General features: G+C 66.8%; 3 protein-coding genes across 4 annotated transcripts; 2 read left to right on the forward strand and 1 right to left on the reverse strand.

The window, feature by feature from the left end:
• Positions 1 to 885: 885 nt before the first annotated feature.
• On the forward strand, positions 886 to 5,794 carry WDR24 (WD repeat domain 24). Its single transcript, XM_005009027.5, has 9 exons — positions 886 to 1,652; positions 1,884 to 2,061; positions 2,413 to 3,088; positions 3,312 to 3,427; positions 4,129 to 4,250; positions 4,403 to 4,507; positions 4,598 to 4,938; positions 5,111 to 5,295; positions 5,460 to 5,794. Exons 1-9 carry the CDS (start codon positions 1,103 to 1,105, stop codon positions 5,626 to 5,628), a joined length of 2,442 nt encoding a protein of 813 aa, XP_005009084.4. The 5' UTR covers positions 886 to 1,102; the 3' UTR covers positions 5,629 to 5,794.
• Positions 5,795 to 6,774: 980 nt separating this feature from the next.
• On the forward strand, positions 6,775 to 10,556 carry JMJD8 (jumonji domain containing 8). Of its 2 annotated transcripts, XM_038187157.2 has the most exons (9): positions 6,775 to 6,910; positions 6,994 to 7,077; positions 8,946 to 8,994; positions 9,117 to 9,213; positions 9,321 to 9,389; positions 9,461 to 9,580; positions 9,666 to 9,733; positions 9,821 to 9,955; positions 10,053 to 10,556. In XM_038187157.2, exons 1-9 carry the CDS (start codon positions 6,828 to 6,830, stop codon positions 10,131 to 10,133), a joined length of 786 nt encoding a protein of 261 aa, XP_038043085.2. In that variant the 5' UTR covers positions 6,775 to 6,827; the 3' UTR covers positions 10,134 to 10,556. The 2 variants fall into 2 exon arrangements, with proteins under 2 accessions (XP_038043085.2, XP_038043086.2); XM_038187158.2 differs by lacking the exon at positions 9,821 to 9,955.
• Positions 10,333 to 13,781, reverse strand: STUB1 (STIP1 homology and U-box containing protein 1). The gene is made up of 7 exons (XM_027469403.3): positions 13,457 to 13,781; positions 12,883 to 13,081; positions 12,631 to 12,796; positions 12,351 to 12,441; positions 11,843 to 11,899; positions 11,501 to 11,617; positions 10,333 to 11,326 (listed from the first exon to the last, which is right to left on the reverse strand). The coding sequence occupies exons 1-7, from the start codon at positions 13,691 to 13,693 to the stop codon at positions 11,201 to 11,203; spliced, it is 993 nt and encodes a 330-aa protein (XP_027325204.1). The 5' UTR covers positions 13,694 to 13,781; the 3' UTR covers positions 10,333 to 11,200.
• Positions 13,782 to 14,036: the final 255 nt, after the last annotated feature.

The raw sequence follows: 14,036 nt of genomic DNA on the forward strand, positions 1-14,036 counted from the left end.
GCTGCTGGCACCGCTGGGGGCTGCCCCCAAAAAGCACCGGGGACATCGTGGCGGGACAAGGGCGCACCGGGGCACCCCGGGGTGTCGGGGCAGGGGGGTGCTGGGTGCAGCCCCCCGGGGGGGGTCTTGGGGCAAGGTGGGAGCAGGGGGGGGTCTCGGGGTGCCCCGGGCTGGGGGAGGGGGTGATGAGAGCAGCCCCACATCAGCATGGGGTGGGGGCGTCTCCGTACACCCCACTGCACCCCCAACCCCCCGACACCCCCAGGGCACCCCCGTATCCCCCATAACCCACAGCCCCCCCCCACATCCACCCCACTGCACCTCCACCCCCCCCACCCCCCTCACTCCCCCCAGCGCCCCCCCAGCCCTCCCCATAACCCCCAGTGCCCCCCAGCCCTCCCCACCCCCCCATAACCCCCAGTGCCCCCCAACCTCCCCACGTACCCCCCCGTGCCCCCAGCGCCCCCCCAGCACCCCCCCAAACCCCCTAAGCCCCCCCAAGCCCCCCAGGGCACCCCCAGACCCCCATTAACCCTCAGAGCCCCCCACATCCCCTGCTGCCCCCCCACCCCCCCGTACACCCCCCAACCCCTCCCCATACCCCCCCCATAACCCCCGTGCACCCCCCACCCCTTACCCCAGCGCCCCCTCCCCATATCCCCGGGAACGCGCGCTCCGGGCCGGGGGGGCGTGGCCTGGGCGGTTCGGGGGCGTGGCCTGGTGCGGGGGGCGGGGCCTGACTCGCGGGTGGTCTCGGTGTAGGGGGCGTGGTCTGGCTGAAGGGGGCGTGGTCTCGCTCGTGGTTTGGCGCGTAGGGGGGCGTGGCTTGGCGGGAGGGGGCGTGGCTTGGCGTGGCGGGAAAGGGCGCGGCTTGGCGGGAAAGGGGCGTGGCGCGCCTTGGCGGGAGAGGCGGGGCGCGGCGGCCGTTTCCGCGCCCGGGCTGCTGGGGCCTGGCTGCGGCCTGCGGGGGCTCAACGGGGCCGGGGGGACCCCGGGGGGCAACCGAGGAGACCCCGGGGAGACCCCAGGAGAGCCCCGGGAGGGCCCCGCGGGGGTCGTTGCGGCCGGGCCGAGGTGGCTTAGGGTGGCCTGCGGGGCCTGAATGCCACCGGCGGTGCCACCAGGCTCGGAGCCCGCGTCCCGCCGAGGGGTCCCCGCGTCCCGGCCGGCCATGGAGAAGATGTCGCGGTCAGGCGCGGCTCTGGGCGGCGCGGCGCTGTCGGGGCGCACCATGTTCTGCCACCTGGACGCCCCCGCCAACGCCATCAGCGTGTGCCGCGACGCCGCCCAGGTGGTGGTGGCCGGCCGCAACATCTTCAAGATCTACGGCATCGAGGAGGAGCAGTTCGTGGAGAAGCTGAACCTGCGGGTGGGCCGCAAGCCCTCGCTCAACTTCAGCTGCGCCGACGTGGTGTGGCACCAGATGGACGAGAACCTGCTGGCCACGGCCGCCACCAACGGCGTGGTGGTCACCTGGAACCTGGGCAAGCCCTCGCGCAACAAGCAGGACCAGCTCTTCACCGAGCACAAGCGCACGGTCAACAAGGTCTGCTTCCACCCCACCGAGGTCTACATGCTGCTCAGCGGCTCGCAGGACGGCTACATGAAGTGCTTCGACCTGCGCAAGAAGGACTCCGTCAGCACCTTCTCCGGTACGAGCCCGGCCCCTTGCTGCCCCCACCGGGGTCCTTGCCCTCGCCCCGCACCCAGGAGGAGGGTGAGGTGCTTGGAGAGGGCAGGGAGGGAGCCGAGGGGCTTTTGAAGCTCAGAGAGGGCTCAGGAGGGCTCCTTGAGGCTGGTTTGAAGCTGGCCACATCTGTCCCTGCTTGGGGACCTCTCCCAGGGCTCTGTCCCATCGCTTCTCCCCTCCTCTCCCTGCCCAGGCCAGTCGGAGAGCGTGCGCGACGTCCAGTTCAGCATCCGCGACTACTTCACCTTCGCCGCCACCTTTGAGAACGGCAACGTGCAGCTGTGGGACATCCGCCGGCCCGACCGCTACGAGAGGATGTTCACGGCCCACAACGGCCCCGTCTTCTGCTGCGACTGGCACCCCGAGGACCGGTGGGTGCTCGGTCTCCACAGAGGGCAGACAGCCCAAAAAATGGGTTCCCAAGGGAAAGCAGGGTCTCCGACACCCTGGCCTCTGTGCTGTTGCTCGAAGATGGGGGCAGTTGGTACTTTTTCTCGAAGATGGAGAGGGAGGTGTGGGTTTTGGTTGTGTTTTTGACGTGCCAGGGCTTCCTGAGCACTGTTAATGCTTGGGTATGCCCAGTCTGGTGCCAGGGTCATGGGGGTGTCTGTAAATAGTTGTGTCCACGGAGCTGGGCGCAGCCGGTGCTGTGGCACCTTCCTCGCGTCCCGCTGTGACTCCTCCCGCGGGTGTCTCAGCCTCTTTCCCCGTCCTTCTCGCAGGGGCTGGCTGGCCACGGGCGGCCGGGATAAGATGGTGAAGGTGTGGGACATGAACACCACGCGGGCGAAGGAGATCTACTGCGTGCAGACCATCGCCTCCGTGGCCCGGGTGAAGTGGCGGCCGGAGTGCAAGCACCACATCGCCACCTGCTCCATGATGGTGGACCACAACATCTACGTCTGGGACGTGCGGCGCCCCTTCATCCCCTCGGCCATGTTCGAGGAGCACAAGGACGTCACCACGGGCATCGTCTGGCGCCACCTCCACGACCCCTACTTCCTCCTGTCCGGCTCCAAGGACAGCACCCTCTACCAGCACATCTTCAAGGACGCCAGCCAGCCCATCGAGCGCGCCAACCCCGAGGGGCTGTGCTACAGCCTCTACGGAGACCTGGCCTTCGCGGCCAAGGAGAGCCTCATCTCCTCCGACTCCAACCGCAAGCCCTACATCGGCGACCGCCGCCACCCCATCTTCTTCAAGCGCAAGCTGGACCCCACCGAGCAGTTCGAGTACATCTCCTCCTCCAGCGCCCTCAGCGTCTTCGAGACGGACGTGGAGAGCGGCAGCATGGATTGGTTCGTGCACACCGCCAAGCAGTACGCGCTGGCCGGCCGGCCGCTGGCCGAGCTCTGTGACCACAACGCCAAGGTGGCCAAGGGCTTGGACCGCAACCAGGTGAGCGCACGGCGCAGGCGTGGGGCTGGAGGGTGCTGTCAGGGGGGTGCTGTCCCCTCCCTGATATCCCATCCCTCTGCCCTACGGCTGTCCCTGGGAGGTTTCCCTTCACCCACAGCGCTACAGCAAGCACAAATCCTGTGTGCTCAGACCGAATCTGCTCAGACTCAGAGTCTGGTGCGCTGCTTGGAGCAGGTGAGGTCTGACGGTGGCTGTCCCGCAGGTGGCTCAGACGTGGACGATGCTGCGCATCATCTACTCCAGCCTCGGCACCGTGTCGTCCGCTAACCTCAACCACAGCATGGGGAAAGGCAGCGCCGCCCTGCCCCTCATGAACAGGTAAGGGATGCCCAGAGCAGCTCCTGGAGCCTCAGAGCCCCGGCCTCAGCTCGCCCTGCTCTGCAGGTTGGCGGCGTCTGAGTGCGGGCGTTTTCTGTGTGGGTGTGAGGAGCGGGCGGGCAGCCTGGCCCCGAGCCACGCAGGCTTCTGTGCTGCTCCTTCCCCTCTCTGGAGCGGTGTTTGAAGCTGGCTGTGGTGGGCCCGAGGCTGGTTTGGTGTCTGCAGTCACCTAACCGGGGCTGTGACCCTGCTTTGGGGACGCAGAGCCCCTGGCTGGCTGCTGGAGAGGGAGAGGGCAGCTCTGCTCCGCTCGCTGGCGTGGAGAGCCCCGCCGTGGGCTGACGAGGCAGAACTTGCTTTTCCTCTTCCGAATGACACATGAAAGAGCGAGGGCTCCAGATGAGCTCTCAGACCTTGCAGGGCTGGGTTCCCTCAGGGGCTGAGCGGCGGAGACTCCAATAACACCAAACAAAGCCCTGCCATCCACCGAGCTCCGCAGCCAGCCGGGTCACCGCCTGGCACCAGCTCCAAACCACGAGCACGAGCTGGAGACGGCGGCTCCGCGTCAGCTCCGTTCAGCTCCTCTCCTGTCTCGGAGGAGCCGGCGAGCAGCACCGCATAACAAACAGCCTGCCTGCTGGCTGCAGCAGGAGCTGGAAGCTTTTGCGACCTTTAAGCTGAGCGCACGGCTGCTTTTCCAGCTTCAACCTGAAGGACATCCCCTCCGGCTTGGGCAGCGAGTCAAGGCTGGATCGCAGCAAAGGGGAAAGCCGCACGGAAAACATCCTGCTGGATTCCTCCTCCACGCTGATCAACAACGAAGGTAGTTTTTTTTTTTTGGGGGGGGGTTTGGCACAGTCCTGGGGCTGTCCTCAGCTGATCCCTGGTGGCACAGTCCCGGATGAACGAGTCTGTGCTCGTTGCGGGGGGCAGCAGACGAGCGATTTCTGACCCCCCCTCTCCCTGGGCACACAGACAACGAGGAGACGGAGGGCAGCGATGTCCCTGCTGACTACCTGCTGGGGGACGTGGAAGCGGATGAGGACGACCTGTACATGATGGACCACGAGAACCCGCACGGTGAGCGTGGTGCCGGTCCCGGCCACGTGCCCGGATCTTCTCCCAGCTTTGTGCTCTCGTTCCTGACCTCGGAAATGTTTTTCCTTGCAGCCGAGGAGCAGGAATACAGCCTTCCCCAGGAGGCTTTCCCTCTGCGCCACGAAATTGTGGACAACCCATCATCGGCCTTGGACCACCTGCAGGACAAGGCTGACTCCCCCCACGTCAGCGGCAACGAGGCGGAGACGGTGTCGCTGACCCCCGTGGAGTCCTTCTCGCTCATCTCCATCTCCCACTCGCTCTACGAGAACCGCCTGCCCTCCGATTTCTTCAACCCCATTGTGCGGGACACGCTGCTCTTCTACGCCGAGCAGGGGGACGTGCAGACGGCCGTGTCCGTGCTCATCGTGCTGGGGGACCGCATCCGCAAGGAGATCGACGAGCAGACCCAGGTACACGGCCAAACCCAAACCCAAACCCAAACCCAAACCCAAACCCAAACCCATGGCCTCTTCCTCGCTGGCTGTGCGGTCCTGGAGGGTTGGACCCCATTTTTGGGGCTGGCCCCCTCTGCAGGGCTCTGTCCCCGGGAGCTGGGGCTGAGCTGTGCCGTGCCACCCCCAGGAGCACTGGTACACCTCCTACATCGACCTGCTGCAACGCTTCCAGCTCTGGAACATCTCCAACGAGGTGATCAAGCTGAGCACCTGCCGCGCCATCAACTGCCTCAACCAAGCCTCCACCACCCTGCACATCAACTGCAGCAACTGCAAGAGGCCCATGAGCAACAGGGGCTGGATCTGCGACCGGTGAGGGTGGGAGCTGGGGGGTCCCTCTCCGGGGTCCCTCTCCAGGGTCCCTCTCCGGGGCAGCAGCACCCAGCAGGATGGGGCTGGTCCCCACACCCCATTCCCTCTCTGCATCCCCCCAGGAGCCTTTCCTGGCTCTTTCTCACCCCATTTCTCCGCCGCAGGTGCCGGCAGTGCGCCAGCATGTGCGCCGTGTGCCACCACGTGGTGAAGGGGCTCTTCGTCTGGTGCCAGGGCTGCAGCCACGGCGGCCACCTGCAGCACATCATGAAGTGGCTGGAGACCAGCTCCCACTGCCCCGCGGGCTGCGGCCACCTCTGCGAGTACACCTGAGCCCCGCCACCAGCACCGGTGCCACAGCAGGTTGGGGAACAACTCCCCGTGTATTTGTGTGTATTTATTTTGGGGGGATCCTGCGTACAGGATCCTATTTATTTGGGGGGCTCCCCGTCCCCCTGCGCGTGCCGTTTTGTACTGAATTAAACCAAACCAGCCTCGAGCCTCCTGTTATTGCTTCGCAGCTGCATGGGGGCTTCGTGGGGGTTGTGCTTGGGGACCGTGGGGCCTTGCTCAGCCCCCTTGGGGTGGCCCTGTAATAAATGGCTCAGTCTTCAAAATAGGATTATAATCAAAGTTTACAATTTATTAAGGGAATAGAGGTAAGCAAACAGCGCTGGGTGCGCCGGGAGGCTCTGCTCCACCAGGACGCACACCAGTTCCAGCAAGCAGCTGGTTTTTATGCTCCTAGGCTGATACATATTCATTACTACTAAAAAAAACAGGGTTATTATAATTAGTTTCTGGAATCCAAACCCAAAACTGGAGCATGCGCATCAGTCTCCGGTGGTCCCTCTGGGGGTCTCGTGCTGAAGGCTCTCATAGTCTTCCTCCCTCTTGTCCTTCTTTGTCCAACGTGGCTGGATGTCAGAGACTTGTGCAGCATCCCCTGCAAGCTTTTTCTTTTAGTTGTTTTTGTTGTTTTTTAGTTGTTCTTCAGCTCTCCCCCTTCTTAATCTCCCAGCCAGATATCAGAGACTTGCATAGCGTCCCATTGAAGTCATAATAGTGAGCAGTTATTCTGAAACCCGACAGATATCAGAGACTTCAAGAAAAAAACCTACAAATATATTTCCCTTCAAGGGAACGAATTGACCTGAATTGCTGGACCATTCCTTTGCAAGACAGACGGATTAAATGCATATTATAAAATATACATTATATACATTATATGCATTATATACAAAAATATACAAAATATGCATTATATACATTATATACATTAACCACTCCGTTTTTTCTTAGCCGTGTGGTTATACACAGGTCCGTAAGCCAGAAAATCCCATCCACCACCCCATGCTTCCCTAGCACTGCTCCACCCTGACCCCCCCCAGACGACCACCATTGGGATGGGGGGGTCCCTATTGGGATCCACATCGATCTCCCCTGGTGGGCCCCACCTTTTCTCCGCTGCCCATTGCCCTTTTAAGCCCTCCCCGCGGGGAGCCGCGGTGCAGGCTGGGAGTTGTAGTCCCATGGCGCTCTGGCTGCTGGCCCTGCTGGGCCCGCTGGCCTGGGCCCGGCCCGGGGGCGGCGCGGGGCCGGGGGGGGGCGGCTGGTGAGGAGCGGGGCCTGGGGGGGGAACGGGGGGGGAAACGGGGGGGCACGGGACCCAGCCGGGGGGGGGCTGTCCCGTTGCAGGCAGGCGGGAGCGGTGCCGGAGGAGCCCCGGTGCACGGTGCAGGCCGCGGACGCGGCGCTGAGCGCGGAGCTGTTCCTGAAGCGGTACCGGGGGGGTGGGGGGGGGGCACCAGGGGGGGGAACCGGGGGGGAACGGGGGGGGTGGGAGCATAGGGAGGGGGCTGGGGGGGGGGTATTGGGGAGGGGGCACTGGGGGAGGGGGGGTTAGGGGGTCCTGGGGGGTCTTGGGGGGGTTCTGGGGGGGTCCTGGGGGGGGTGGGATGGGGGGCGCGGGGGGGGAGCACGGAGGGGGGGGGGACCCCAGGGGTCTCGGGGGGGTATTGGGGAGGGGGACCCCGGGGGGGGGGGCACCTGGGGAGGGTCTCGAGGGAGGGGTCCTGAGGGGGGGGTCTCGGGGGGGTGGGAGCCTAAGGAGGGGGTCTCGGGGGGGTATTGGGGAAGGGACCCTTGGGGGGAGGGTCCCAGGGCGGTCCCGGGTTGGGAGTGTCGGGGGGAGGGTCGGGGGGGGGCACAGAGGGGAGGGGGACCCCGGGTGGGGGATGGAGCCCGGGGAGGGTCTCTGGGGGTGGGGTCCCGGGGGGGGTCTCAGGGGGGTAGGACCCTAGGGAGGGGTCTTGGGGGGGGGTGTTGGGGAGGGGACCCCGGGGGGAGGGTCCCAGGGCGGTCCCGGGTTGGGGGTCTCGGGGGGGGGACCTGGATGGGGGGCACAGAGGGGAGGGGTCTCGGGGAGGTATTGGGGAGGGTGACCCCTGGGGAGGAGACCCCGGGGAGGGTCTTGAGGGGAGGAGTCTCGTGGGGGTGGGACCTTAGGGAGGGGTCTGGGGGGGGGAATTGGGGAGGGGACCCTGGGGGGAGGGTCCCAGGGGGGGTCCCGGCTTGGGGGTCTCGAGGGGAGGGACGGGGGGGGCACAGAGGGGAGGGGGACCCCGGGTGGGGGATGGAGCCTGGGGAGGGTCTCTGGGGGTGGGGTCCCGGGGGGGGATCTCAGGGGGGTGGGACCCTAGGGAGGGGTCTTGTGGGGGGGTATTGGGGAGGGGACCCCGGGGTGAAGGTCCTTGGAGGCGCCCGGGGGGGTCCCGGGGGAGGGGGTCTCGGGGGGGTATTGGGGAAGGGACCCTTGCGGGGAGGGTCCTTGGGGGGTCCCAGGTTGGGGGCCTTGGGGGGGGGGGGCACAGAGGGGAGGGGGACCCCGGGGAGGGGTCTCAGGGAGGTACTGGGGAGGGGACCCCTGGGGAGGGTCCCGGAAGGGGGGGGGTCTCGTGGGGGTGGGACCCTAAGGAGGGGGTCTCGGGGGGGGGGTATGGGGGAGGGGACCCCGGGGGGAGGGTCCCAGGGGGGTCCCAGCATGGGGGTCTCGCGGGGGTGGGGTCATGGGGAGGGGAACCCGGGGGGACACAGACCCCAGGGAGGCTCCCGGGGTGGGAGGGGTCCCAGGGGGTCTCGGGGGGGTGGGACCCTAAGGAGGGGTCTCAGGGGGGGTATTGGGGAGGGGACTCTGGGGGGGAGCATCCCAGGGGAGTCCCGGGTTAGGGGTCTCAGGGGGGGGGTCGGGGAGGGGGACCCCGGTAGGGGATGGAGCCTGGGGGAGGTCTCGGGGGGGTGGGATCCTAGGGAGGGGTCTCAGGGGGAGTCTTGGGGAGGGTCCCAGGGGGATCCCAGCATGGGGGTCTCGGGGGGGGGTCACGGGGAGGGGAACCCGGGGGGGGCACAGACCCCAGGGAGGATCCCGGGGTGGGGGGGGTCCCGGGGGTGCCCTGGGGTAGGGGTCTTTGGGGGGGGGGGGGGGACCTCGGGGAAGGGTCCAACAGTGGGGGGAATCCAGGGGTGAGGGGTCTCTGGGGGGGGTCCTGGATGGGGGTCTCAGGGGTTCCCCGTGTGGGGGTGCCCCAGTGCCAGCCCCATGGTTCCCCCTGGGACCTCCCCCCCCCCATTTGTGCCCCCCCCTCCCCCAGATTCGCCTTCTCACAGCCCGTCATCCTGCGCGGGGTCACGGACAACTCGGTGAGCGCCGGGCACCGGGACAGGGGGGGTGGGGGGACACCATGGGGGGGGTGGGGGCAGCGGGGTGACAGCAGCACCCGTCCCGCTGTCCCCCCCCCCATCCCGGTGTCCCCCCCCCGCAGGCATTTCGGGCGCTGTGCACCCGCGACAAGCTGCTGGCCGCCTACGGGCAGCGCCGGGTGCGCCTCAGCACGGCCAACACCTACTCCTACCGCAAAGGTGAGGGGCTGGGGGGGCTCTGTGGGGTGCTCGCCCCTATTACCACCGCCCCCACCCCGGTGGTCCCCGGGCCGGCTCCTCGCTGAGCTCTGCCCCCTTCCCTGCAGTGGACGTCCCCTTCCAGGAGTACGTGGAGCAGCTCCTGAAGCCGCAGGACCCGACGGCGCTGGGCAGCGGTGGGTAACGTGACCCCAAACCCATCCCAAACCCTAACCCAAACCCTAACCCTAAAACTTGGCACCCACAGACACCCTCTATTTCTTTGGGGACAACAACTTCACCGAGTGGGGTCCCCTCTTCCAGCAGTACGTCCCTCCTCCGTTCCGCATCCCCGGCACCAGCGGCGCCTACAGCTTTGGGATCGGAGGTGGGGGCCACATGGGGGGGGCTGCAGGTTCAGCTGGGGGGGCGCAGGCAGCCCCGGGACCACCCAGCACCCGCTCCCTCCCTAGGTTCGGGTTCAGGAGTCCCCTTCCACTGGCACGGCCCCGGTTACTCCGAGGTGATTTTCGGCAGGAAGGTGAGCGAGGAGGGGGGGGCTGGAGGCTGGAAACCCCCCCCCGGGGGATTTGGGGAGGGGGAGCTGAGGCTTTGTGGTGTCTCCCAGCGCTGGTTTCTGTACCCGCCGGATAAAACCCCACACTTCCACCCCAACGAGACGACGCTGGCCTGGCTGCAGCGCACCTACCCCACGCTGCCGCCGGCCGAGCGGCCGCTGGAGTGCACCCTGCGCCCCGGGGAGGTGAGGGGCTGCGGGGAGGGCGGGGTGGGGGGGGGCAGCTCCTGGTTTTGGGGTGGAAACCCCCGGGAGCCCCCACCCCACTGCGCTCTGCCCGCAGATCCTGTACTTCCCCGACCGCTGGTGGCACGCCACGCTCAACCTGGACACCAGCGTCTTCATCTCCACCTTCCTGGGGTAGCACCGGGGGCACCGGACCCCCCCCAAAAAAAAATCCACACCGGTATCAGGACCAAGCACCTGCAGTTTTTTTACTCCCCCTTGGAGTAAAATTTTGGTGTCAGTGCTCCAGCGATGACACCAAAACTGTCACAAAAGGATGGGGACAAACTGCACCCCCCCTGCCCCAGCCCCTCGCAGAGAGCTTCAGGAACCACGCGAGCTCTTCTCACCTTTATTGCTGAATGGTTTTGGTTTGGTTTTGGGTTTTTTTATTTTTTTTATTGACATCGGCCAACGGGCGGAGCGCTGGGAAGCCGGGCGGGCTGCAGGCGCTGCCGCCGCCCACACAATGCTGGAGCCTCAGTCAGATGGGGGGGGGAGTTGGTTTCTTTTTTTTTCTTTTTTTCCAAAGGGATTTCATTAAAAGGAAGATGAACTTGAACCCGGGTGCTTGTTCAGGGGGAATCACGGGCCCGGGGCCAGCAGGAGGGCGCACCCCCAGCCCCTTCCAGCCCCGGGGCTGTTGTTCCCCAGAAAAAACCCAAAGGCAAGGCAGTAGGGGCAGAGCACCCCTTTGGCTCCCACCCCAGCACGTGGCTATTTACAGGAGGGAGGGAGACACCACGCTGGCCCCACGGGAGCTGGACGAGGAGGAAATTTGCTATGTACACGGGGGAGAGGAGGGGACCTGGCCGGAGCACCGGGCACCCACCCCAGCACGCTGCCTCCTGCCGTGGGGGGAGCAACTTTGGAGATTGTCAGCGCTGGGGGGGTCCCTTCCCTCTTCTCCGGGCGATGAAGGTGTTGGCGACCCCTTCCAGGAGGCCGCAAGCCACCCTCCTCCATGCTGCTGGCCAGGGCTCCTCCGAGCACCGCGCTCCCCACGGGCGGAAGCCTTCAGACCGGCCCAGCCGCGGTTCCCCAGGGAGGGGGAAGGCGCCGTGCCCTCGCCCAGCGCTGCCGAAGGGTCCCTGGGCACCCAGAGCGGAGGGGGACAGGCAGGGAGGGAGTAAGGCATGGTGCCAGCCCGGCCAGGGCGGCGGGGAGATCCCAAAAAAAGGGGGCTCGGCGAGACCCCCGGGCCCCTCAGTAATCTTCCACCCAGCCGTTCTCCGAGATGAAGGCGTCGATCACCTCCTTCATGGCCAGGTTGGGGATCAGCTGGTCCTGGGTCAGGGGACTCCGCGTGACGGGATCGAAATGACCCACGCGCTGCAAGGGAGGAGGTGGCCACCAACCGGTTACGCCGCATACCCGGCCCCGGGGCCAGCAGCACGGCCGCTTGGGCTAGCGAGGCACCCGCCTGGCGACCCAGCCCAGAGCTTCCTGCTGCTGCCAGGGCGAGGAGGGCACGGGGCCGGGTTTTTCCCCAGCCCCCAGCAGTACCTGGAGGTGTTCCTCTATGTCCTTCCTGTCGTACGTGATCCCGCTGGGCGTGATGCAGGGCTCCCGCATCAGCTCGAAGCTGATCTTCCCGCACAGGTAGTCGGGGATGTCCCGCTTCTGGCTCGAGAGACGCAGAGCCGGGTTAGGAGGGGCCGGGTAAACACAGCCTCGGAATTAAAAAGCGCTGAGAGGCGGCGGTGAGCGAGGGCGCAAGCAGCTGCACACCTCGGACAGGGGCTTGGCCCCAGCACGCTGTCCCAGGGCTGGTTTGGGAGGAGGGACTGAAGGGGGTTAGGGCAAGCAATTCGGGCTGGGGAGAGCAGGGAGCCGGGGCACACTCACCTTCCTCTTCTCATCCACCTGCGAGAAGAGCTCGTCCATGTCTGCCAGGTACTTGTCCTGAAAGAGGAAGACCCAGCTTGCCCCACGCAGGCACGACCCCACAGCCAGCGGGGGCATGGATTTGGCCACAGGTCCCGGGGCAGCCCCATGGGATCCCAGCCCCCGTTTCCCAACCCTCGCAGTCGAACCGTGTGGCAGAAGTGATCCAGCTTAAAAATAACCCTCCTTCACCGGGCTATTTTTATCCCCGGATTAGTCCCTGCTCCGGGACACCACGCGGACCCACACGCGGCCTCAGCGGGCAGGAGCCGCTCGCATCGTGAAGCCATCGAGGACCCACGGGGACCGCATCCATCAGGGCACGGCGGTGTCACCGCTGCCACAGGGGGACACGCAAGGGGGACAAAAACCCTCAGCAGCAGCTTGCGTTGAGCCAAGGATGGAGGGAGCAGCACCTGGGGGAGCCTGGGATCCCTCCTGCCTGCTCTGTGCCCGCACGGCCACTCACGTGCTTGGCCTCGATGCCGGCCAGCTGAACGCGGCTCCGGCTCTCGTCCACGCTTTCTTCTTGCTGAGTCTTCCGGCACTCGGCCAGCTCCCTAGGACAGAGGCAGGAGACATCAGGGCAGGCAGCAGAAGCGGTGACGGGGATGCCATCGCTGGCCCAGCCCCGAAAGATCTTTCCAGCAGCTCGCTGCTTCTCCCACCACATGGGGCACATCCACACCTTTGGGCTCAGCCGTGCGGGAAGCCGAGGGGGTGCGGTGAGGACCCCCGGCTGTCGTTACCTCTCCTTCTCCGCCATGATCAGCTTGGTCAGGTAGGAGTGCAGCTCGTTCTCCTGGTTGATCCTCTTCTCCTCGATGCTGTTCCAGCGCTTCTTCTTGGCGATGCGCAGCGCGCTGGGGATGTCGTCCCCGAAGTTCAGCCGCTGCTCCTTGGCCAGGTTATAGGCTGGGGGTGGGGAAAAAAGACACCGGGCACATCTCAGAGCCCGGCCGCGTGCCTGCAGCCACCCCCACCCCACCACCGCCACTCACCTCTCTGCAGGTTGGCGATGGCCTCGTCGTAGCTCTCCATCTCCATCTGGCACTGCCCCAGGAAGAAATGCGCCTTGACCGACTGCCCGTCCAGCTCCAGCGCCCGCTTGCAGTCCGCCAGCGCCTTGTCGTGCTGCTGCATCTTCAGGTAGCACAGCGCCCGGTTGGTGTAGTACACGGCCACCAAGGGGTTGCGGTTCTGTGGGGCACGGCCACACCGCTCAGCCCTTGGGGCACCCTTGGGGCACCCTAGGGCGCTGCCCCCCCCCCCCCCCAGCCCCACATCTCCCTATGGGGGGGGGGGGGGCACCCATTTGGGGGACACCCCGGGATGGGGGGGGCTGGGGCAGGCCCGGTGCTGCCGGGGGGGTGTCAGGGGGTGTCAGGGGCACCCCAGGGCGCTGCCCCCCCCCTGCCCCACATCTCCCTATGGGGGGGGGCACCCATTTTTGGGGGGGGGCACCCATTTAGGGAGCACCCAGAGGATGTGGGGGGGCTGGGGCAGGCCCGGTGCTGCCGGGGGGGTGCCAGGGGGTGCCAGGGGGTCCCGGGGGGGGTCCCGGGGCTCACTCACGATGGCCCGGCCGTAGGCGGCGGCGGCCTCGGGGTACTTGCGGCCCCCGAAGAGGCGGTTGCCCTGCTCCTTGTGCTCCTGCGCGCTGTAGCTCTTCTCCGGGCTTCCTCCTCCTCCGCCGCAGCCTCCCCCCGTGGCTCCCGGCCCCGTAGCTGCCGCCGAGGAGCCCCCACCGCCTCCTCCGCCTCCCCCGGGCCCCGCCGCGCCGCCCTCCCCCCGCTCCTCCTTCCCCTTCATGGCCCGGCCCGGCCCCGGCCCTGCCGCCCGCCGGGGGCCGCCGGCTCCGCTCCTGCTGCGGCCGCGCACTGCGACAGCGCCGCCTCCGCGTCACTTCCGGGGGGCGGGGCTTTTTAAGGGGGCGGGGAAGTGGGCGGGGCTTAGGCGGGTGGGCGGGGCCTATGTGATTGGACGGTGCAGGCGGGTGGGCGTGGTTAACCTTGGTGGGCGTGGTCATCATTGGTGGGCGTGGCTAAGCGGGAGGTGGGCGTGGCCACGCGGGTGGGCGGTGACCTCATAGTGGGCGTGGCCAATTTTGGCGCGCCCCCCGCAGCGCGCGCCGCTCCCCCCTTCCCGCGCCACC

Source organism: Anas platyrhynchos, chromosome 15 (genome assembly GCF_047663525.1).
Source record: "Anas platyrhynchos isolate ZD024472 breed Pekin duck chromosome 15, IASCAAS_PekinDuck_T2T, whole genome shotgun sequence".
In the NCBI taxonomy this organism is placed as follows: Eukaryota; Metazoa; Chordata; class Aves; order Anseriformes; family Anatidae; genus Anas; species Anas platyrhynchos.